The following is a 22,667-nucleotide window of genomic DNA, read 5'->3' as shown; positions in this document are numbered from 1 at the left end:
AGAGTTTCTTTGTGCAATACTCCTGCTCAGCAGGTGAGAGCACTTTCTGCTCTTGCTGAGGACCAGGAGTTCAATCCTCAACAACCACCACATGGTGGCTGACGAACAATGTCTGCTGGCCCAATGCCCTCTGCCTCCGGGTTTATCCATCTCTCATGTTCCCTCTAACTTTTCACCCCAGCGCCTCCTTTTCCCCACTTCTCACCTCATCATTGGATAAAAACCTTGTCGGGGTGAGTTGAGTTTGTCTCCACACTCAAGATCCCCCTACCCTCCCAGCAGGACTCTGGACAGCCACTACCAGCTACTACCAGTCACTGCCCCTGCCTGACCCTTGGGACTCCAGTGGGGATGGGGTTGGGATTAGAGACACGGAGAACTGGGCAGCTGTTCACTAAAGGAAAAGAGTGACTGACAACCATGTAGCCTTTAACCACCAATGAGAGATGTTAATCCTAAACTTGGTTAACCAGGGAACCAGTGATTAACCTGGCTTTACCTTCGTAGTCTTATGGTAGATAAAGGCAAAGAAGAGGATTGTTCTGTTTTCTTTGTTCAAAAAGCTAGGCTGCTGTGTGCTTTAGCAGGACATTATCCTGTAGTGTGTGTTTAGGCAAAAGAAGACTGGAAGGTCACCAGGATGTAATTCTGTCTCCAGGTCATTTACGGGTTCAGTCCAGTGTGGTTTCCTATATCCAATTTCTTTTTTTCCCCCAAGATTGGTTAATTGATAGATTGATTGATTGATTGATTGATTGATTATGTGGCCAAAAGAGGGCACCATATCTCTTATAGATGATTTGTGAGCCACCATCTGGTTGCAGGGAATTGAATTCAGGACCTTTGGAATTGCAGCTAGTGTTCTTTACCTCTTAGCCATCTTTCCAGCCCCTATATCCTATTTCTTATGATGAGTGCACAGCACAAGTGTTTAAGTCCAGTTCCTTTGGGGGGGGTGTCTTTTTTTTGAGACAGGTTTTTCTGTAGCTCTGGAGTCTGTCCTGGAACTGGGTCTATAGACCTAGCTGGCGTCCGACTTGCAAAGATCTGCCTATCTCTGCATCTACAGTGCAGGGAATAAAGGCCTGCATGGACACCACCCAGCGAGTCTAGAATTTTTAGAGCAAGATGTTCCCTTTAGTGCCTGTGTGACACTCAGTCTTTCTCACTTCTTTCCTCTCCTAACTCTGTCTTTCTTTCCTTCCCTCCCCATCCCTCCTCTTCCCTTCTTTCCTTTCCATTTTCCTTCCTCATCTCTCCACTCTCCTTCCCCTTTCTGTCCCCTCTACCTCCCTATGTATCTCAGGCTGGCTTCTTCTTTATTTTGATATTGATTTTTTTAAGTTTTTTGAGACAGGGTCTCTTTAACAGTCCTGGATGTCCTGGAACTTGCTTTTAGGCCAGGTTTGACAAGAACTGAAGAGACCTGCTTACCTCTGCCTCTGCTTCTGCATCCCAGAATGCTGGGATGAAAGGCATGGCTGGAATCATCACCCACTCTTAAGGTGCTTGCTTTCAAGAAAGGTCTTTCCCATTAACCTTCAGTTTCCAGGAATAGACAGGATGATGTTCACTGCAGATCTAGTTATGTTCAGTAGACAGAGAATACAATCACCAAAACTGAGTTCTTTCTATATGTGCTTTATTAGAGGGGGCAGTGAGTAGGGACCACAACCAGGCAGGCAGGGATGGTGTAGGCAATAACTGAGGTGACAAGGCTAACACTTAATGCCTTTGTTCTCCTTGTTGTATGGAGCCTGTGAGAAGCAGATGGCAGCCTCGCGGTCACAGTTGCAGATGAAGGCCTCACAGGGGTTGTTTTTGTCTGGAGAGAAACAAGAAAGGAAGCTGAGTGGAGCCCATGACCCTGCTCCCTATTTTCTATGGCCAAAGGACCCAGTGGCCCTCCCATTGATGCAGCTATGGTCTGAAAGACAACGCACATGGAAGTCCATTGGGTTGTCCAAATTGCTGGAACACACTGATAATATGAACATTAGTTGTTGTGGCTGAGGAGATGGCACAGTTGGTAAAGTGGTTGGCATACAATCATGAGGGCCTGACCTAGAATGCCCAGAGACCATGGAAAAACAAGGTGTGGTTGGGGCATCTGGTACTCTATTGGGAAATGGGAAGCACAGATCCCCAAGATTTGTTGATCAGTCAGGCTATGTAAAGATGAGTGTCCTGTTTAGTGACAGAGAGACCCAGGCTCTAAAGTCATGGTGGAGAATGACTGAAGAAGACACGGGATGCCAACTCATTCCTATACATAAAAATAAACACATATATTTAATCCTAAAACCTATAAAACTAAAATTGTCATCTGGACAGTGGTGGCACATGCCTTTAATCCCAGTGCTTAGGAGGCAAAGGAAGGTGGATCTCTCTGAGTTTGAGGTCAGCCTAGGCTAAAGAGCAAGTTGCAGGACAAGCTCCAAAGCTACACAGAGAAACCCTGTCTCAAAAAAACTACAAGTAATAATTACCACTTATAAAATTGAAGACAATCCTGGCCACAGTCAGGAAAAATCTCTCTCACCTGTCAGTCCTGCAGCCGCTTAGACCCAACCAAGTAAACACGCAGAGACTTATATTGCTTACAAACTGTATGGCCGCAGCAGGCTTCTTGTTATCTAGTTCTTATATCTTAAATTAATCCATTTCTATTAGTCTATAAGTTGCCTAGTGCCTCGTGGCTTACCAGTACCTTACATCTCGCTTTTCATGGCAGTGGCTGACAGTGTCTCTCTTGACCCGTCCAGCAGGCCAGGTTATTCGAGGGTCTCGAGGAGGGACCACCTGTGAATCAATGGGGGGTGAGAGGGAAAGGAGACCAAGCGCGTGAAGAAAGACAAAGCAGTCTGAGTTGCGTCAAGGTCTCGTTTATTGACTGGGTGTTAGAGCTTATAAACAGGGCTTCAGGTAGGGAGGGGGAGCAGGAGTGAGGAGAGGACAAAGAAAATTCCTAAGGAGGGTCAGCAGGAGGTCGCTTTGGTCCCAGGCCCCTGCAGCTAGCTGATTTAAAGAGGTTTATTCAATCCTACATTCCTAGGTTAGACTAAAAGCCTCCTATTTACACGAGGCTTGATAAATCGTGGCAGGTAACACAAGGTTCGAGACACCGCTGTCCAGAGTCGGTCTCCAACACTCTCTGACTCACCCTTCCACTTCCCAGAATTCTCCTCTCTCCTTGTCCTGTCTATACTTCCTGCCTGGCTACTGACCAATCAGTGTTTCAATTATTAACCAATCAGAGAAACACATTTAACATACAGAACATCCCACAGCACTCACCTGTAAAATGGGAATGACTAATCTTGCCCTGCATAGGTGTTTAGTCCAGTATCTGGCTTATAGCCAATGATGCAGATTTCAATTATTAAGTCAGTATGGAATCAGTATAACACAGCGGCTAATAGAAGAGGCTTTGGGCAGGCAAGATGGCTCAGGGAATACAGGCACTTGCTGCCAGGTCTGAACCCAAGTTCCATCCCCAGGACTCACATGGTTGAAGGAGAGAACAGACTCCTACAAAGTGTCCTCAGACCTGCACACCTGTGTTGTGGCACAGAAATGCCTGCCCCAGAAATAAATTAAATTTTGAAATGTTTTTAAAAAGAAGATTTGGAATGATGTAGATCTGTGTTCCAGAACCAAATGTCATCACTTCTAAGCTGGGTGACCTTGGCAAGTGGCCCTGCCTTCCTCATATTCCTCATCAGTGACCTCATCTATATGTTAGTATCTCCCTGAAAAGGTTGTTGTGAGGTCACATGAGACCAAGGAAATGACCACTACATGGTGATTGTCCTTGTCACTTCTGTGCCGCTTACAAACCAGGGGTCCCAGAGGGTAGACCTACCACTACAGGTGACCTCAGTCCCAGAGCATGAGTATGAGTAGGAGGTGGTGTAGGGGTTGTCTATGAGGAATTTGCAGCTTTCCATCTTCATGACCTGACCGTAGCAATTGTCGTGAGTCTGGCAGCACCTGGAGAGAGGATGGAACAGCTGAGGAAGGAATATGAACCCACAGGAGGTCAGTTCTCACCTGCAGTCTTTCTCAAACATGTCAGGATGATTTAAACATGATATTCCAGAATAAATCATCCTGAGGCTTGAGAGTCTGTGATTTCTATTAAGCATATATTTATTGAAAGCAACTTCTGTGGAGTGTAGTGGTGTCTACCATTAATCCCAGTACTTGAGGGGCAAAGGCAGATGAACACTGAGTTCAAGTCCAGCATGCTCTCCAGAAGGAATTCCAGGAAACCTAGGGCTACACAGAGAACCCGTGTCTGGAAACTAACAAACAAAAATAATACAGAAAGCAAACAAAATATATGATGCTTGGTGAATCTGCATGTCTCCTATTTGTACCTCACGAGATGCTCTGCTTGTGTGCTGTCCCCACCAACTCAGACCCTCCAGTCTCCCACCAGATGGATCACTCACCTGTCTAACTCATCCACCGGAGTGTCTGAGCCCCCAAAACCACAGTAGCAGCCATAGTTGCTGTATTCCAACAAGGGATGACTCACAGGGATGGTGCACTTGATCACATTGTTGAACTGCCACAAAGACCGACGGCTGATGCTGTGTGCAGTAGCACCTGCTGCAAGAATGCACAGCACACTCCATGAATCCCACTTGACTTTACCAAGGACTGATGCCTGCCTGCAAGCTTCTTCCTTGACTCTCCAGTCTCCCACCAGCAGGTGATTATCTGGGTTGAAAGCCAGCCTGGTCCATAGAGTGAGTGACAGCCATCACTACTCAGACAAACCCTCTCATGTAAAATGAGAACAACAAAAATTAATAATAATAATAATGACATCCCCAAAACAGAACTTCAGGTGTGACCATTGGGAAACTGTCAATGAAGACAAGAGAGATGAGGGGCACACGGAGGGGACAAGGGTCCTACCTGTGAGCAGAGCAACCAGCAGAAGGAGTTTTATCCTGAGTGTGTGGAGGGCTCAAGTGACTTCTCTCTTTATAGTTCTGTATGTAATCCTAACACTTGGGAAGTTGAGGTAAGTCTTGGCTAGAATGTTGAGTTGGAGGACTGTCCCAGCCAGCGGGATCTTCAGCAGAGACCCTAGAAGGGTCTCTGAAAGGGACAAGAGACACAAAGAATTGACGGCAAGACAGTATTCTGACCAAGCTGCAAAATTTTATTTTTCTCAGGTGGATTTTATAGTAAGCAGACCAGGAAACTTTCTTTGGGAAAAGATCAGGGGACTGTTCAGTTGCCAAGCAACCCAACCAAGCAACCCAACCACAAAACATTGTTACTCATGGTCACTGTAGCAGAAAGATTAGAAAATGTTAAGTTATTTTCTAATAAAGCAGGACTTGTCCAGGTATGTCAAAGTTTCTGGTTAGTGGCTCAATACTAGACAACAGAAACTTAACTCAGGCAGGCAATATGGCATGGCTCTTGAAATTGTCCTCAGTATCTCCTCCCTTTATTTTATTTTATGAGGGAGTATGCCCACCTGAACGGTGGTGGACCTTAACCGGCTGGGGGAGACATTGACCTGACTCCTCCTAGAGCCGCTGTGGGCTTGAGAAAAAGGGTACCTTTTGGGGAGGAAAGGGCTTAGGCATTTTGTTGCCTCTAGATACCAACCTCTATGAAAGTCAGGTTTGTCTCTCAGGGAATCCAAACCAAGGGCTATCAAATCAGCCTTCCTCTGCAGTGCTTGGCCTTGCACCCAGCGGTGTCCAAACCGGCTCATGCCAATAAGCATAGGTTTGGACTTTATGCTGCTCTAAAGAAGAGGACTGAGAAATATTATAGGGATCACATCCTTGATCCAGTGTGGGGCATTTACCCACCACCCCCACAGCTCCCCAGAGTTTTCTTGAGTGCGATCAGCAGGAAATATTAGATAGAAGGATTTATAGTGGAGAATCTTGTGGAGATAAACAGATAGAAAATAAAGGATAGCCTCAAGAGGGCCTGGAACCTATTCCAACTGGCCCGACTGTCTCTGGCCCAGGGTTTTTATAGAGACACCAAGGGGTGGAGCAAAAGACCTCCTCCCCCAGCACAGCCAAATGCAAACCATCTCAGACACCTGCACTCAGGCCCGTGGTCCTGATCATCCTCTATTCGGACCTGCTGGGTAAAGCCACGAGGAACCCGAGAACGGGCTCCCACAATCCAGCATTTCGAGCTGATGGCAATGAACCTGTATAGGTTTTGATGCCAGACACTCTATTTGTTTTTTGATGAATCGGGTTAGCCTGCCAATTATAAAGGGACCCAAAGTTACAAATAACAAAAGGCTGACTAATGGTCCTGTAAGAGGCATTAAAAGGGAGAACATGGATGATTTCCACCTATCATCTGCTGTGGCAGAGAATTGCTTCTTATGTAGCTCTAGGCTAAGTTTATGTAGCTTATTTATCTGGGTTTCTACCATTCCAGACTTATTAATATAATAACAACATTCTTCCCTCAAAAAAAGGCATGTCCTACCCTTTTATACTGTCAGCAGGTCCAAGACCTGTCAGTTTTGTAGGGCAACCTGTGCAAGAGAGGTTAACTGCCCCTGAAGGGAGGATAAGGATGCTGCAGAAGCCTCAATTGCTGCTTGAAGTTGCTTGGATAGGTGAGCTGTTGTTGTGAGGGAATGACCCAGAACTCCTCCCACCAAGCCTGCAGAGACCATGGAGGTGGCAAGGGAAATTCCAGCCACAAGGGGCAAGAAGACAGCTCTTTTTTGCTTGGGCTGGGGGAAGTCCCATCCCAAGAACTCCACAGGGGTCCTGACCATAAGTTGTGGGACCAGAGTGACAGGTAGGCAGATCATGTCCTCTGGGATAGGGATGGTCAAATTTTTTGATAGAGTGCCATTGCACCAAAAGAAAAATCCAAGGGTGGCAAAAGGATGATTGGGTAATTCGGTCTGCTTGCAAAAGGGAAGGGAAACACTAGAAAAGCAAAACTCAAACTTGGAGCGGCCTGGGTCAAGAAACAAGGGTGCTTCAGGGATGGGGTGGAAGCCATGGGAATTATCAGTGGTGGTGCAATTAAGGACCTGAGGCAGGGGTACTGCTATCAGGGGAGGACGTCCCAAGGCTGCACATAGGAAGCATGATGAGAGATAACCAATGCCAGTAACATTGGCAAACATAAGGCCGCCTTAGAGGAGGGAAAGCCAAGAAAATGGAGAGGAGGAGGATGATAGTTGTGTCATTAAATTTTTTTCTTATATAAGGATATTATGATGGACTGTAGATTGTACTTGTACATAAGAGCGCCACATGTGAAGACTGGAGCTAGGCCATGTGGCCGTTCGGAGCATTTACATGGCTCCTTCTAGTGGACTAGTCCATCGTGAGTCCCACCGGTCCCAAACCACTAGGGAATATCCTATAGATGTCTTATAAAATTTAGGGCCATTTCATCCTCTCCCAATTACCTGTCCCTTAGCAGGAGGAATGTCATCAGGAATTTTGCAGTAAGAATAGGGGCATCCTACACTTTTCTCTTTCAAATAAGTTTTGCAATTGTGAACAGTCTGATCATACAAAAAACAGATAGCAGGAGCCACCTTACCCGGGGAATTATGGAAATGAGTAAAGTTGAGTAAAATGGGATTCTGACATCCTTGCAAGGGGCAATCAGTGGTGGCCAATAGGTGACCAAAGGTCTGTGTTTTAGCATAATTAGTATAATTTTCAGTCAAATAAAAGCGCCATGCAAAGGGGGATGTGTCAACTGGTCTCTGGTCCTGATGAGAAGGTACAGGCAGCAGCAAAATCCAGAATATCCAGGGAAATTCTCCCAGTTTTTTCTTCATCAGCATCTGTAAAAAAGGAGAAGGAAAGGGAAACAACCTCAGGGACTATCCTTTTCCCTGGGTGATTGGTTAGAGTTGACTTGTTTAACTAATCTCTCGGGGAGCCAACGAGGGCCTCCCTCTGTTTGGTCATAGATGCATGCTGACCCTCGCCCCCAAATCAGGACTGGGTCGGGCCCTTTCCACTGGGCAGTTAAGGGGTCTCTCCACATGACCAATGCTTGGTGGCTTTGAGTTTGTGGATGCCAAAAGCGATCTGCGGCAGACCTTGCATTCTTGTCCGAGGTGAGGAAATTAAGGACAGAAAGGGCATGATGTAAAAGATTTTGGGGGTTGCCTCGTGTATCATACAGGCTTCTCTTCTTTAATTTGTGAAGCATGGATTTTAGAGTCTGATGAACATGTTCAGTGATGCCCTGGCTCTGGGGGTTGTAAGGAATGCCTGTGACATGCTTAATCTGAAGTTGTTGGCAAAAAAAGATTGAAAGTTTTTTCCAGTATATCCTGGGCCATTATCCGTTTTTATAACTTTAGGCTTTCCTAGGACAGAAAAGCATTGTAAAATATGGGAAATTACATTTTTGGAGGCCTCTCCGGCCTGGAGAGAGGCAAATATAAAACCACTAAAGGTATCAACTGTAACATGTATGTATTTAAGTTTGCCAAATTCAATTAAATGAGTAACATCCATTTGCCAAATTTCATTGGGAACCAAGCCCCGAGGGTTAACACCCAGAGGTTGAACAGGGAGGGAGATAGTACAGTCAGTAATTTTTTAACAATTTCTCTGGCCTGTTCTAAGTAAACTCAAACAACAAACGAAGGGAATGAGCATTTAAATGGGGAAGAGAGTGTGCTTGGGCAGCCTGAGAAAGGGATCCTGCAAGAACAGGAAAAACTAATTGTGTGGCTGCATCAGACAAGGCATTTCCTTCAGATAGAGGACCAGGCAATTTTAAATGGGCCCAAAGATGGCCAATAAAAAAGGGGGCATTGTCTAGCCTTAATCAAGGAGCGCAGCTGAAGAAAAAGTGGAGCTGCATTGGTAGAGGGTTTAATAAAAGGAACAGTTTCCAATAAGGGAACAGAATGGGCAACATAAGCACTATCAGTATACAAATTGAAGGGTTGAGAAGGAAATAACTGAAAAACTTGAATGACTTGCATAAAGTTCAACAAGCTGTGCTGAGGAATATGGGGAGAGGCAGGAGGTAGCCTTTCTATCCACAACATAGGAGGCAATCCCATTGGCTGAACCATCTGTAAATATCAGGGGAGCCTCCCTTATAGGTTGTGAGGCAGTTAATTTGGGGAAAACAAAGGGATGAATTCTGGCAAACTGTAACAAGAGATCACTAGGATAACGGTTATCGATCATACCAAGGAAGGAGGAGCAGGCAATGGGCCATTCATCGTTTGTTTGAAGCAGCCAATCTAATTGTTCTCAAGTATAGGGGACGACTATGAAATCAGGATCTGTTCCAAAGTATTGGCAACTTGTTTCTCTGCCCTTAATAATTAGCTTGGCCATTAAAGATGGATAAGTGGCCAGCACCTTTGAGGGAGAGGTGGGTAGGTTGACGCAGAGTAGGGGATTCCCTCTTTTTTCTTCTCTGATAGTTATTTGTTGTCAGAAGACTAGATGTGGGGGTTCAGGAATATTAATACTGACAGAATGACAGACAGAAGGTGGATGAGAGTACTCTTCCAGGGCTTTTTCTCCCTCCTTAATTAATTTTTGAACATCAGGGGAATGATTATAAGTTTTTAAGATATCATTAATTAAATTCCAGTAGGAAAAGGTTTGAATAGGGACCTTTTCAGGACCAAAGGTCTGGTAAAAATCATTTAAACAGTCACCAACCTGTCTCCAGCATTTTTCATCTCTGGTTCCTTCTTAGGGAAATCAAGGACAGACATCTCCAATATAGTTAGGAAATTTTTTAGGTCTTTCTTTTTAACCCTAGTTCCTCGTGTCTTGAGAGACTGTTTCAGTTCCAAAATAAACAAATCCTGTTTATTAAATGCTTGTCCCACGGTGAACTTAACTTGTGTCGTCATGTTAAAATTCCTCCGGATCTGTCTCACAGCTGGGCTGGGGGTTCCATGGCGATCACTGACTGGAACTTCACTCGTGGTGCCGTCTTCCACTGTGGTCCAACTCCTAAGCAGGCCTGCCCTGATGTGTGACAATGTTCAACACTCCTCCACGTTCCAGAGCCCCCCATTGGGCGCCAGTTATCCCGGCCAGCGGGATCTTCAGCAGAGACCCTAGAAGGGGGAATGGCGAATAAAAGGGACGAGAGACACAAAGAATTGACAGAAAGACAGTATTCTGATCAAGCTGCAAAATTTTATTTTTCTCAGGTGAGTTTTATAAAAGCAGACCAGGAAACTTTCTTTGGGAAAAGATCAGGGGACTGTTGAGTCGCCAAGCAACCCAACCAAGCAACCTAACCACAAAACATTGTTACTCGCAGCGACAAGCAGAGGCAGGTAGGCCTGGTGGCCGGCAGAGGTAGACAGGCCCGGCAGAGGCAGGCAGGCCTGGTACGGAGGCAGGTAGGCCCAGCAGGTGGCGGCTGAAACACAGTTGCAATAAAGACCAGAAACTGAGCTATTACCCACTGAAGAGCTAGTGAAAACAAGCTCTTAATCAAGAGCTTGAAACAGGGACGCCTTTAAACCCAATACCCGGGGAAGAAGCTATCTCCCTGGGACAGAACCAGAATGAATCTGAACACTCCGTCTGAGGACAACCCAGGGCCCAGCTGCTGATCCTTCGAAACCCAACAACTTGGAGGTGTTGGTGAGACTACCCCACTCAGCTGAAATCCATCCAGGAGAGGATTCAGATGCCTACAGTTTGAAGTCTGAAAAAACAAGATCAGCTGAGAAGTTGACAAATGAACAAAACGTGACCTGGGAACACAAAAGAAGGCGCTGCCCAGCCACCAAACCAGATCACCAGAATCGTAAGTATATACTTCACTGACTGAGATCAGCTACTCCAGAAGAAACAGCCCAATAGCACCAATTTAACCAACAACTCCTAGTGAACCAAGACTAAAAATTAGAACAAGAGAGGCACTCTCAGACACAGACACCACCGGCACCAAGCAGAGGAAGAGATGAGTAGATGCCAGTGCAAAAATACAGGCAACAACATAAAGACCTATATGGCAACATCAGAACCTAGTGATTCTACACCTGCAAGACCTGAACATGCCAAGACAGAAGGAATCAATCCTAAAAATGACTTTAAGAATATGATAGAGGCCCTTAAAGAAGAAATAAAACATTCCCTCAAAGAGGAAATAAAAAATTCCCTTCAAGAGGAAATGAAAAAATCCATTAAAGAGGAAATTAAAACTTCCCTTAAAGAGGAAATGAAAAACTTCATTAAAGAGGAAATAAAAACTTCCCTTAAAGAGGAAATGAAAAACTCCATTAAAGAGGAAATAAAAAACTCCCTTAAAGAAATGGAAGAAAAAACAAACAAAAAATGGGAAGAAAGCCAAGAAAAGGCAATTAAAAAGATGAAAGAAACATTCCAAGACCTGAAAAATGAATTTGAGACAATAAAGAAAACACATGCTGAGGGAATACTGGAAATAGAAATCCTGACTAAACTTACAAGCATAACCAACCGATTGCAAGCGATGGAACAGAGAATCTTTGACACTGAAGACACAATAGAGAAAATAGATTCGTCAGTCAAAGAAAACACTAAAGACAAAAAAGTTGTAACACAAAATGTCCAAGAAATTTGGGACACAATGAAAGGACTAAACCTAAGAATAATAGGGATAGAAGAAGGAGAAGAATACCAACTCAAAGGCACAGAAAATATATTCAACAAAAGCATAGAAGAAAACTTTCCTAACCTAAAGAAAGAAATACCTATGAAGATACAAGAAGCTTACGGAACACCAAATAGGCTGGATCCCAAAAAAAAGTCCCCTCACCACATAATAATCAAAACACTAAATACACAGAACAAAGAAAAAATATTAAGAACCACAAAGGAAAAAGACCAAGTAACATCAGAATAACACCAGACTACTCAATAGAGACTATGAAAGCTAGAAGATCATGGACAAATCTCATGCAGACACTAAGAGACCACAGATGCCAACCCAGACTATTATACCCAGCAAAACTCTCAATCACCATAGGTGGAGTAAACAAAATATTCCAGGATAAAACCAGATTTAATCAATACCTGTCCACAAACTCAGCCCTACAGAAAGCACTAGAAGGGAAAATCCAACCCAAAGAAGCTAAACACATCCATGTAAAAATCAAGCAATAAATAATCCCACACCAACATACACCAAAGAAGGACAACACAACACAACCACAAAAAATAACAGGAATTAACAATCACTGGTCATCAATATCAATGGTCTCAACTCACCTATAAAAAGACACAGGCTACCAGAATGGATAAGAAAACAGGACCCATCCATCTGCTGCATACAAGAAACACACCTTAACTTCAAAGACAGACACTACCTCCGAGTAAAGGGCTGGGAAAAGGCTTTCCAAGCAAATGGACCTAAGAAACAAGCCGGTGTAGCTATCTAATAAATAATATCTAATATCTAATAAAATAGACTTCAAACTAAAATCAATAAAAAGAGATCAGGATGGACATTACATATTTATCACAGGAAAAATTCACCAAGATGAAGTCTCGATTCTAAAAATTTATGCTCCAAATACAAAAGTACCCACATTCATAAAAGGAACACTACTAAAGTTTAAAATGCACATCAAACCTCACACATTAGCAGTGGGAGATTTTAGCACACCACTCTCACCAAAAGACAGATCTACCAGACTGAAACTTAACAAAGAAATAAAGGACCTAACATATGTTATGACTCAAATGGACTTAATAGATATCTACAGAACATTCCATCCTAACAAAAAAGAATATACCTTCTTCTCAGCACCCCATGGAAACTTCTCAAAAATTGACCACATGCTTGGACACAAAACAAATCTCAACAGATACAAAAAAATTGGAATAACCTCCTGTATCTTATCAGACCGCCATGCCTTAAAGTTAGACCTCAACAACAACAAAAATTATAGAAAATCCACAAACTAATGGAAACTGAATAATGCCCACCTGAAACATCAATGGGTCAAAGAAGAAATAAAGAAAGAAATAAAAAATTTCCTAGAATTCAATGAAAATGAAAGTACAACATACCCAAACTTATGGGACACTATGAAAGCAGTGCTAAGAGGAAAATTCATTGCTCTAAAGGCACACATAAAGAAGTTGGAACAATCCCATACCAATGAATTAACAGCACAACTGAAAGCTCTAGAACAAAAAGAAACAAACTCACCCAGGAGAAATAGATGCCAGGAAATAATCAAATTGAGGGCTGAAATCAACGAAATAGAAAACAAGAGAACAATACAAAAAAATCAATGAAACAAAGAGTTGGTTCTTTGAAAAAATCAACAAGATAGACAAATCCCTAGCCAAATTAACCAAAAGGCAAAGAGAGAGCACTCAAATTAACAAAATCAGAAATGAAAAGGGAGACATAACAACAGACAATGAGGAAATCCAGAGAATCATCAGATCATACTTCAAAAACCTGTACTCCACAAAAATGGAAAACCAGGAAGAAATGGACAATTTTCTGGATAAATACCACATACCAAAATTAAATCATGACCAGATAAGCCATTTAAATAGACCAATAACCCCTAAAGAAATAGAAACAGTCATCAAAAGTCTCCCAACCAAAAAAAGCCCAGGATCAGATGGTTTCAGTGCAGAATTCTACCAGACTTTCAAAGAAGAACTAATACCAATACTCTTCAAAGTGTTCCACACAATAGAAACAGAAGGAATACTACCAAACTCTTTTTATGAGGCTACAATTACCCTGATGCCCAAACCACACAAAGATGCAACAAAGAAAGAGAACTACAGACCAGTCTCCCTCATGAACATTGATGCAAAAATACTCAACAAAATATTGGCAAACAAATCCAAGAATACATCAAAACAATTAGCCATCACGACCAAGTAGGATTCATCCCAGGAATGCAAGGATGGTTCAACATACGAAAATTAGTCCATATAAACAAACTGAAAGAAAAAAAAAACATGATTATCTCCTTAGATGCTGAAAAAGCCTTTGACAAAATCCAACACCCCTTCATGATAAAGGTCTTAGAAAGATCAGGAATACAAGGACCATTTCTAAACATAATAAAGGCAATTTATAGCAAGCCAACAGCAAACATCAAATTAAACGGAGAGAAACTCAAAGCGATACCACTAAATTCAGGAACAAGACAAGGCTGTCCACTCTCCCCATATTTATTCAATATAGTACTAGAAGTTCTAGCTAGAGCAATAAGACAACAAAAGGAGATCAAGGGATACAAAATGGCAAGGAAGAAGTCAAACTTTCACTATTTGAAGATGATATGATAGTATACATAAGTGACCCCAAAAACTCTACCAGGGAACTCCTACAGCTGATAAACTCCTTCAGTAAAGTGGCAGGATACAAGATCAACTCAAAAAAATCAGTAGCCCTCCTATACACAAATGATAAAAGGGCTGAGAAAGAAGTCAGAGAAACATCACTCTTTACAATAGCCACAAATGACATAAAATACCTTGGGGTAACACTAACTAAGCAAGTGAAGAACCTATATGAAAAGAACTTTAAGTCCCTGAAAAAAGAAATTGAAGAAGATGTCAGAAAATGGAAGGATCTCCCATGCTCATGGATAGGCAGGACCAACATAGTAAAAATGGCAATTTTACCAAAAGCAATCTACAGATTCAATGCAATCCCCATCAAAATACCAACACAATTCTTCACAGACCTGGAAAGAATAATACTCAACTTCATATGGAAAAACAAAAAACCCAGGATAGCCAAAAGAATCCTGTACAATAAAACAAACAACCTCTGGAGGCATCGCAATCCCTGACTTCAAGCTCTGCTATAGAGCTACAGTAATAAAAACAGCTTGGTATTGGCATAAAAACCAACATGTGGACCAATGGAATCAAATTGAAGACCCTGACATTAACCCACACACCTATGAACATATAATTTTTGACAAAGAATCCAAAAGTGTACAATGGAAAAAAGAAAGCATCTTCAACAAATGGTGCTGGCATAACTGGATGTCAATATGTAAAAGATTACAAATAGATCCATATCTGTCACCATGCACAAAACTCAAGTCCAAGTGGATCAAAGACCTGAACATAAATCCAGTTACACTAAACTTAATAGAAAAGAAAGTAGGAAGCACTCTTGAATGCATTGGCACCGGAGACCATTTCCTAAATAAAACACCAACAGCACAGACCCTGAGCACAACAATTAATAAATGGGACCTCTCAAAATTGAGAAGCTTTTGCAGGGCAAAAGACACAGCCAATAAGACAGCCAACAGAATGGAAAAAGATCTTCACCAACCCCACATCTGACAGAGGATTGATCTCCACAGTATATAAAGAACTCAAGAAACTAGACATCAAAATACTGAACAGTCCAATTTTAAAAAATGGGCTAAAGAGCTAAACAGAGAATTCACAAAACAAGAACTACAAATGGCTGAAAGACATTTAAAGAAATGCTCAACATCCTTAATCATCAGAGAAATGCAAATCAAAATGACTCTGAGATACCACCTTACACCTGTCAGAATGGCTATGGTCAAAAACACCAATGACAGTCAATGTTGGAGAGGATGTGGAGCAAAGGGAACACTCCTCCACTGTTGGTGGGAATGTAAACTTGTACAACCATTGTGAAAATCAGTATGGCGGTTTCTCAGAAAATTAGGAATCGAACTACCTCAAGACCCAGCCATCCCAATCTTGGGCATATACCCAAGGAATTCTGATTCATACCATAAAGATACATGCTCAGCTATGTTCATAGCAGCACTATTTGTAATAGCCAGAACCTGGAAACAACCTAGATGCCCATCAATGGAAGAATGGATGAAAAAAATGTGGTACATATACACAATGGAGTACTACTCAGCAGAGAAAAACAATGAAAGCATGAAATTTGCAGGCAAATGGATGGCACTAGAAAAAAATCATCCTGAGTGAGGTAACCCAAACCCAGAAAGACAGTTATGGTATGTACTCACTCATAAGTGGATTCTAGATATAAAATAAAGAAAAATCAGACCACAACCTATACAACAAAAAAGAAAAGAAATTAACATAGAGACCCACAACTGGACAGTGTGCAGAGAGTGAGAAACTTTGGAGCGGTCAGTTCTAAATGAGATTGTTTTCCTTTTTTTTTTCAAGAGAGAAAACACGGTTAGGGCTGGAGAGATGGCTCAGAGGATAAGAGCACTGATTGCTCTTCCAAAGGTCCTGAGTTCAATTCCCAGCAACCACATGGTGGCTCACAACCATCTGTAATGAGATATAGGGCCCTCTTCTGGTCTGCAGTCATACATGCTGTATATATAATAAATAAATAAATCCTTAAAAAAAGAGAAAGAGAGAGAAAAAACACAATATTGCATGGGTAGGGAGATGGAGAGGATCTAAAAGAATTTATAGGAGGAAAAAACATGATCAAAACATATTGTATGGAAAAAGCTTTTAAATAAAAATAGCAATAAAATAAAATAAAAACATGTTACTCATGGTCACTGTAACAGAAAGATAAAGAAATGTTAAGTTATTTTCTAATAACTCAGGATTTGTCCAGGCATGTCAATAGTTTCTGGTTAGTGGCTCACTACTGAACAACAGAGACTTAACTCAGGCAGGCAATATGGCATGGCTCTTAAAATTGTCCTCAGCAGAGGACATCCTGAGCCAGAGTTATATAATCCTGTAAAAAAAATAATAAGGGCAGAGAGATGGCTCTGCATTCAGGAACACTGATGAGCTTGTGTGGGACCCAGGCTCAAGTTCAGCAGCCATGAGCCAGCTCACACCTGCCTATGACCCCGGTTCTGGAGAATCAGACCCCTCCTCTGGCCTCTGTAGGCACTGCTCACACTTAGTTCACAGACACACATGCAGGCAAAGGGCTCAAACACATAAAATAAAAGTCAATATTATTAAAAGGAAAAGAAAAATCACATTGTCAGGGTACCTTAGGCCCAAGGAAATGGGTGTCAGGACAATATGGCAGAGACAGAAGGGACTTCATTGCCTGTGTAGGTGATGATAGTGGAATTTTTTCAAGGAGCCATCTGATTTGACTTAGAAGGTAAAGATGCCAGCTGTTGTGAACATGGGGTGAGCATGGAACCCCAATCCACAGGCTATTAGACCGCAAGAGGAACTCTGAACCAGATCTTCAGATATGACCACTGGGGGGGGGGCTGGGTATTTAAGACAAGGGAGATGTGGAGGCACTCAGAGGGGACAAGGGTCCTACCTGTGACCAGAGCAGCCAGCAGAAGTTTCATCCTGAGTGAGGTGAGGACTCAGTGACTTCTCTTTAGAGTCCTGTGGCTGTGCTCTGACAGTGTCCAGTCAGCACACCTGTCCTGTGACTACTGTGTGTGTAGCACAGAAGGAGAATATGTGCACCCTCACACACAGTCCCGACCTGCAGAGCTGCTGTAGATGGTGACAGAGCCTGAATCAGTGCTGTCACAGAGGCAAAGAGAAAAGCATAGCTCAACACCCCAACCAGCTCAAGTCAGTGACTGGCATAGTGCCAAGTCCCTCCCGCATGGATGCTCTGAGGTCATAAGAAGATCTAGACATTGCTCCTAGGGTTGGGTCTGAGGGATGCAGATAGTGATGTGTGTAGCCCCAGGTAAGAGTAGCTGGCCCCTACAAACCTCCACATTAACTGTATAAACTACATGAAGTCTTTCCCAAGAACCTGACACAGCCTATGAGGTAGGTCCATTTACATATTCAATCTTTAATTAATTAACCAACTAATTAATGTGCGTTGCTTGTGTGAAAGAGAGACAAAGAGAGCACTGTGTACATATGTTGAGGCCAGAGAAGATCTCTGTGGAATCAGGTCTCTCCTTCTTCCTTTAAATGAGGTCCAGGAATCAAACTCAGGTCAAGAGACTTGTATCGTAGGCTAGATCTTACTAACCTACAAACTTCATTTAAGAACTGGAAATGAAGGCAGGTGGTGGTGGTGGTGGTGGTGGTGGTGGTGGTGGTGGTGGTGGTGGTGGTGGTGGAGGTGGTGGTGGAGTGCATGCCTTTAAAGTCAACACTCAGGAGGCAGAGGCAGGCGAACATCTGAGTTTCAGGCTAACCTGGTCTACTGAGTGAATTTAAGGACAGCAGGACATACACAAAAAAACACTGTATAAAAAACAAAAAAACAAAAAAATATTTTAAAAGTCAGAAAACAAACGCCTGCCCACTGGCCAATATGATGCAGGCCATCCTTCAGCTGAGGCTCTCCTGACCCAGTGTGTGAAGCTGACAATCAACCATTACAGGGGCTGGAGAGATGGTCAGCACTTAAGAGCACTTTCTGCTCTTCCTGAGGAATGGGTTCAATTCTCAGCAACCTCATGGTGGCTTGTGAACAATGTCTGCTGGACCAAATCCCTCTGGCCTCTGCCTTTGACCATCTGTCATGTACCCTGTAATTTAGCATCCTAGCACCTCTTCTCCCCCACTACTCACCCCTTCACTGGATAAAAACCATGTGGGGTGAGTTGATTTAGTTTTCCCATACTCAAGAAACCCCTACCCTTCCAGTGCGACTGAGAACAGCCGCACCCAGCTACTGGGCCTTTCAGCAGTTGACTTGGTTTATCAAAAATCATATTGATTCGGCCTTACCACGACACATCTCAATTCATTATCAGAGAGTAGATTCCTAGGAGGCGGGCCAGGAGCCCCATCAAGGATTCAGATTCAGTGTCCTAAAGCCCTAACATCCCCATGGTCTTGCTAGAGAGTACTCAATGACGGGAATAGTACAGGGCCCACGCAGGAGACAACAGCTTACAGAGGTCGTTGAGACCGGCTCAAAATGGCACCTGCCATGCGTGGGAGTTCCCCTGTATAACCTAAGACAGGCTCTCTTGGACCTCCGCAACCCCGATCACATGGACTTGGTCCATTTTTGAGAAAAGAGGGGGAACTGTTGGGGACTGACTCCGGACAGCTGTGTCTTGAACCTGTGTTACCTTCCACGATTTATCAAGCCTCGTGTAAATAGGAGGCTTTTAGTCTAACCTAGGAATGTAGGATTAAATAAAATTCTTGGAGCCTATACTAAATCAGCTAGCTGCAGGGGCCTGGGACCAAAGCGACCTCCTGCTGACCCTCCCTTAGGAATTTTCTTTGTCCTCTCCTCACTCCTCCTGCTCCCCCTCCCTACCTGAAGCCCTGTTTATAAGCTCTAACACCCAGTCAATAAACGAGACCTTGACGCAACTCAGACTGACTCTGTCTTTCTTCACGAGCTTGGTATCCTTTCCCTCTCACCCCCCCCCATTGATTCCCAGGTGGTCCCTCCTCGAGACCCTCGAATAACCTGGCCTGCTGGACGGGTCAGTGTGGCACAGAAATGGCTCACCCAGATAAATACATAAAAACTTGAAATGTTTTTTAAAAGAGGATTTGGAATGATGTAGGTCAGTGTTCCAGAACGAAATGTCATCACTTCTAAGCTGGGTGACCTTGGGCAAGTGACCCTGCATTCCTCATCTTCCTCATCAGTGACCTCATCTATATTTTAGTGTCTACCTGATAAGGTTGTTGTGAGGTCAAATGAGACCAAGGAAATGCCCACGAAATGGTGACTGTCCTTGTTACTTCCCTGTCCTTCCAAAGCCACCGAGCACCAAGTAGAACCAGGGGTCCCAGAGGGCAGACCTATGACTTCAGGGGACCTCATTCCCAGAGCAAGAGTAAGAGTAGGAGCTGCTGTAGGGGTCGTTTGTGAGGAACTTGCAGTTTTCCAGCTTCTTGACCTTAGTGTAGCAGTGGTCATGAGTCTGGCAGCACCTGGAGAGAGGAAGAAACAGCTGAGGGAGCAGTATGTACCCACAGGAGGTCAGTTCTCACCTGCAGTCTTTCTCAAACATGTGAGGATGACTTAAACATGATGTTCCAGAAGAAATCATCCTCAGGCATGAAAATCTGTGATTTGTATTAAGCACATACTTATGAAAAGCAACTTCTGTGGGGTGTGGTGTTGTCTACCATTAATCCGAGTACTTGGTATGCAGAGGCAGATGGATCTCTGAGTTCAAGGCTAGTTCAAGGTCTCAGAAAGAATTATAAAATAACCTAGGGGTACACAGAGAACTCCTGTCTGGAAACAAAGAAAAATAATAAAGAAACTAAACAAAACATACAATGTTTGGTGGACATGCATGTCTCCTGCTCATGCCTCATGAGATGTCTGCTTGTGTCCTGTCCCCACCAGAACCCAGACACACTCCAGTCTCCCACCAGATGGATCACTCACCTGTCTAACTCATCCACCGGAGTGCCTGAGACCCCAAGCCACAGTAGCAGCCATAGTTGTTGTAGTCCAACAAGGGATCAATGCCAGTGATGCGGGGGAGGCACTTGATCATATTTTGGAACTGTCTTGAAGCCTGAGGGCTGATGCTGTGTGCAGTAGCGCCTGAGCAAGAATGCACAGCAACTCCTTCAATCCCACTTTGAATTACCAGGGGTCTGATGCCTGCCTGCTAGCTTCCTCCTTGACTCTTACCAGTTTCTGCATCAGGAGAGCAGTAAATAGATGTGTGTGTGTGTGTGTGTGTGTGTGTGTGTGTGTGTGTGTGTGTGTGTGTATGTGTGTGTGTGTGTGTGTGTTTGCCCTCATACCAGTTCACAAGCAAGCATTAGTGGGCACTCACAAGTCATGCTACACACTTGAGAACAGAGGACAGATTTAGGGAGTTGGTTTTCTCCATCCATTATGTAGATCTTGGAGACCAAACTCAAGTCATCAGGACTGAGCAGGAAGTTGTCTACCTATTTTAGACAGCATTTTCCTGTAACCCAGAGTAGCCTCTGACTCTGGAGCAACCCTCTGGCATCAGCTTCCGAGTGGTAGGATTATAAATAAACAATGCTGTACCCGGCTGGGCTGACTCACCAGCACTAAATTCATAGACATTGCCTTTTGCTTTGCTTGCCTACTCATTTCTCACTGTCAGGACAGACAGACACCACTCTGTGAGCTGCCCTGTGGTCCCTGTGTTGAGTAGCTGAGAACACTCTCCAGTCAGCATCAAGGAACAAACTGACCTCTTGGTTCAATAACACAACAACCAAACCATCTCTTGAATTTGAAAGCTGCCCCACCCCTACTCAAGACTAGGTGAAACACTAGCCTTAGCCAGCAGTGGGATTCATCACAGTTCTAGCTGAGACATTGAGCCAGAGAAATAGTCAACACATGCCGATTGTTTTACACTGTAAGAATTAGAAGGAATCTGTTGTATGGCCATGAACAGCTCATACACAGAGATAATGGTCGGATCATCTTGTAATGTCAGCATTTGACACAACAAACTGTTCATCAGCTGAGGAGTAGGTAAATGACCAGGAATCAGTCTGCAGTGGGATACTTGTTCACCATTAAAATGAAGGAGATCCAAGTACAGTAGTACACACACTGTGTACTCCCAGCACTTTGGAGGCTGAGGCAGGTGATTATCTGAGTTCAAAGCCAGAATGGTCTATAGAGTGAATTCCAGGAAAACCATTGGTATTCGGAAAAAACCCTCTCATGTAAAATGCCAGGGAGTCAAGAATTGCAGCCCTAAACAACAAATTCAGGTGTGACTATTGTGGAATTGTGCATTGAAGACAAGGGAAATAGTGGGTCACTGAGAAGGGACAAGGGTCCCACCTGTGAGCAGAGTGACCAGCAGAAGGAGTTTCATCCTGAGTGTGTGGAGGACTCAAGTGACTTCTCTCTTTATAGTTCTGTGTGTAATACTAACACTTGGGAGGCTGAGGTAAGTCTTGGCTAGAACGTTGAGTTGAAGGACATCCTGAGCCAGAATGATATAATCCTGTGAAAAAAAATAAGGGACAGAGAGATGCCTGTGCAGTCAGGAGAACTTGTTGAGCTGGTGTTGGACCCAGGCTCAGGTCCAGCAGCCACGAGGCAGCGAACACCTGCTTATGACCCCAGTTATGGAGGATCAGACCCCTCCTCTGGCCTCTGTAGGCACTGCTCACACTCAGTTCACAGACACACATGCAGGCGAAGGGCTCATATACATAAGATAAAAGTCAATATTTTTTAAAGGAAAAGAAAAATCACATTGTCAGGGCATGTTAGGCCCAAGGAAATGGATCCAGGACAATATGGCAGAGACAGAAGGGGCTTCATTGCTTGCGAAGGTGACTGCAGTAGACATTCCTAAGGAGTCATCTGAGTTGACCTAGAGGGTAAAGGTGCCAGCTGTTGTGAACATAGGTGAGCATGGAACCCCAAAGCAGAACTTCAGGTGTGATCAGCACGGCCTGACATTGAAGACAAGGTAGATGTGGGGACACTCAGATGGGACAAGGGTCCTACCTGTGAGCAGAGTGACCAGCAGAAGGAGTTTCATCCTGAGTGAGGGGAGGACTCAGTGAATTCTCTTTAGAGTCATGTAGCTGTGCTCTGACAGTGTCCAGTCAGCACACAGAACTTGTGACTACTGTGTGTTTAGCACAGAATTAGAATGTGTGCACCCTCACACACAGTCCTGACGTGCAGAGCTGCTGTAGATTGTGACAGAGCCTCAATCAGTGCTGTCACAGAGACAAAGAGAAAGAGCTAGATCAACACCCCAACCAACTCAAGTCAGTGACTGGAAAAGTGCCAAGTTACTCGCCCATGGATGCTTT

At 43.7% G+C, this 22,667-nt stretch overlaps 2 protein-coding genes across 2 annotated transcripts in view; both read right to left on the bottom strand.

The window, feature by feature from the left end:
* Positions 1-21,745, bottom strand: part of LOC143270612 (phospholipase A2-like) — a 326,364-nt gene extending 304,619 nt beyond the window's left edge. The window contains exon 1 of the mRNA XM_076561189.1: positions 21,676-21,745. Coding sequence (XP_076417304.1) covers positions 21,676-21,709 — 34 coding nt within the window. The 5' untranslated portion in view covers positions 21,710-21,745. The remainder of the gene's footprint in view (positions 1-21,675) is intronic.
* Positions 968-20,386, bottom strand: LOC143270620 (phospholipase A2-like). The gene is made up of 6 exons (XM_076561282.1): positions 20,292-20,386; positions 9,908-10,090; positions 4,930-4,964; positions 4,458-4,617; positions 3,866-3,993; positions 968-1,825 (listed from the first exon to the last, which is right to left on the bottom strand). Exons 1-6 carry the CDS (start codon positions 20,384-20,386, stop codon positions 1,719-1,721), a joined length of 708 nt encoding a protein of 235 aa, XP_076417397.1. The 3' UTR covers positions 968-1,718.
* Positions 21,746-22,667: the final 922 nt, after the last annotated feature.

Source organism: Peromyscus maniculatus, chromosome 23, assembly GCF_049852395.1.
Source record: "Peromyscus maniculatus bairdii isolate BWxNUB_F1_BW_parent chromosome 23, HU_Pman_BW_mat_3.1, whole genome shotgun sequence".
Classification (NCBI taxonomy): domain Eukaryota; kingdom Metazoa; phylum Chordata; class Mammalia; order Rodentia; family Cricetidae; genus Peromyscus; species Peromyscus maniculatus.
The sequence above is the reverse complement of the archived record's forward strand: the minus strand, read 5'-3'. Positions and strand labels throughout refer to the sequence as shown.

Coding starts and splice junctions, on each gene's coding strand:
- LOC143270620 (XM_076561282.1), bottom strand. CDS start 20,386: ATGATCAAGTGCCTCCCCCGCATCACTGGCATTGATCCCTTGTTGGAC. Junction 4,965..9,907: donor ATGGAACCCCCAGCCCAGCT/GTGAGACAGATC, acceptor CCACACACTCAG/GATAAAACTCCTTCTGCTGG. Junction 3,994..4,457: donor CCGGTGGATGAGTTAGACAG/GTGAGTGATCCA, acceptor TCCTCTCTCCAG/GTGCTGCCAGACTCACGACA.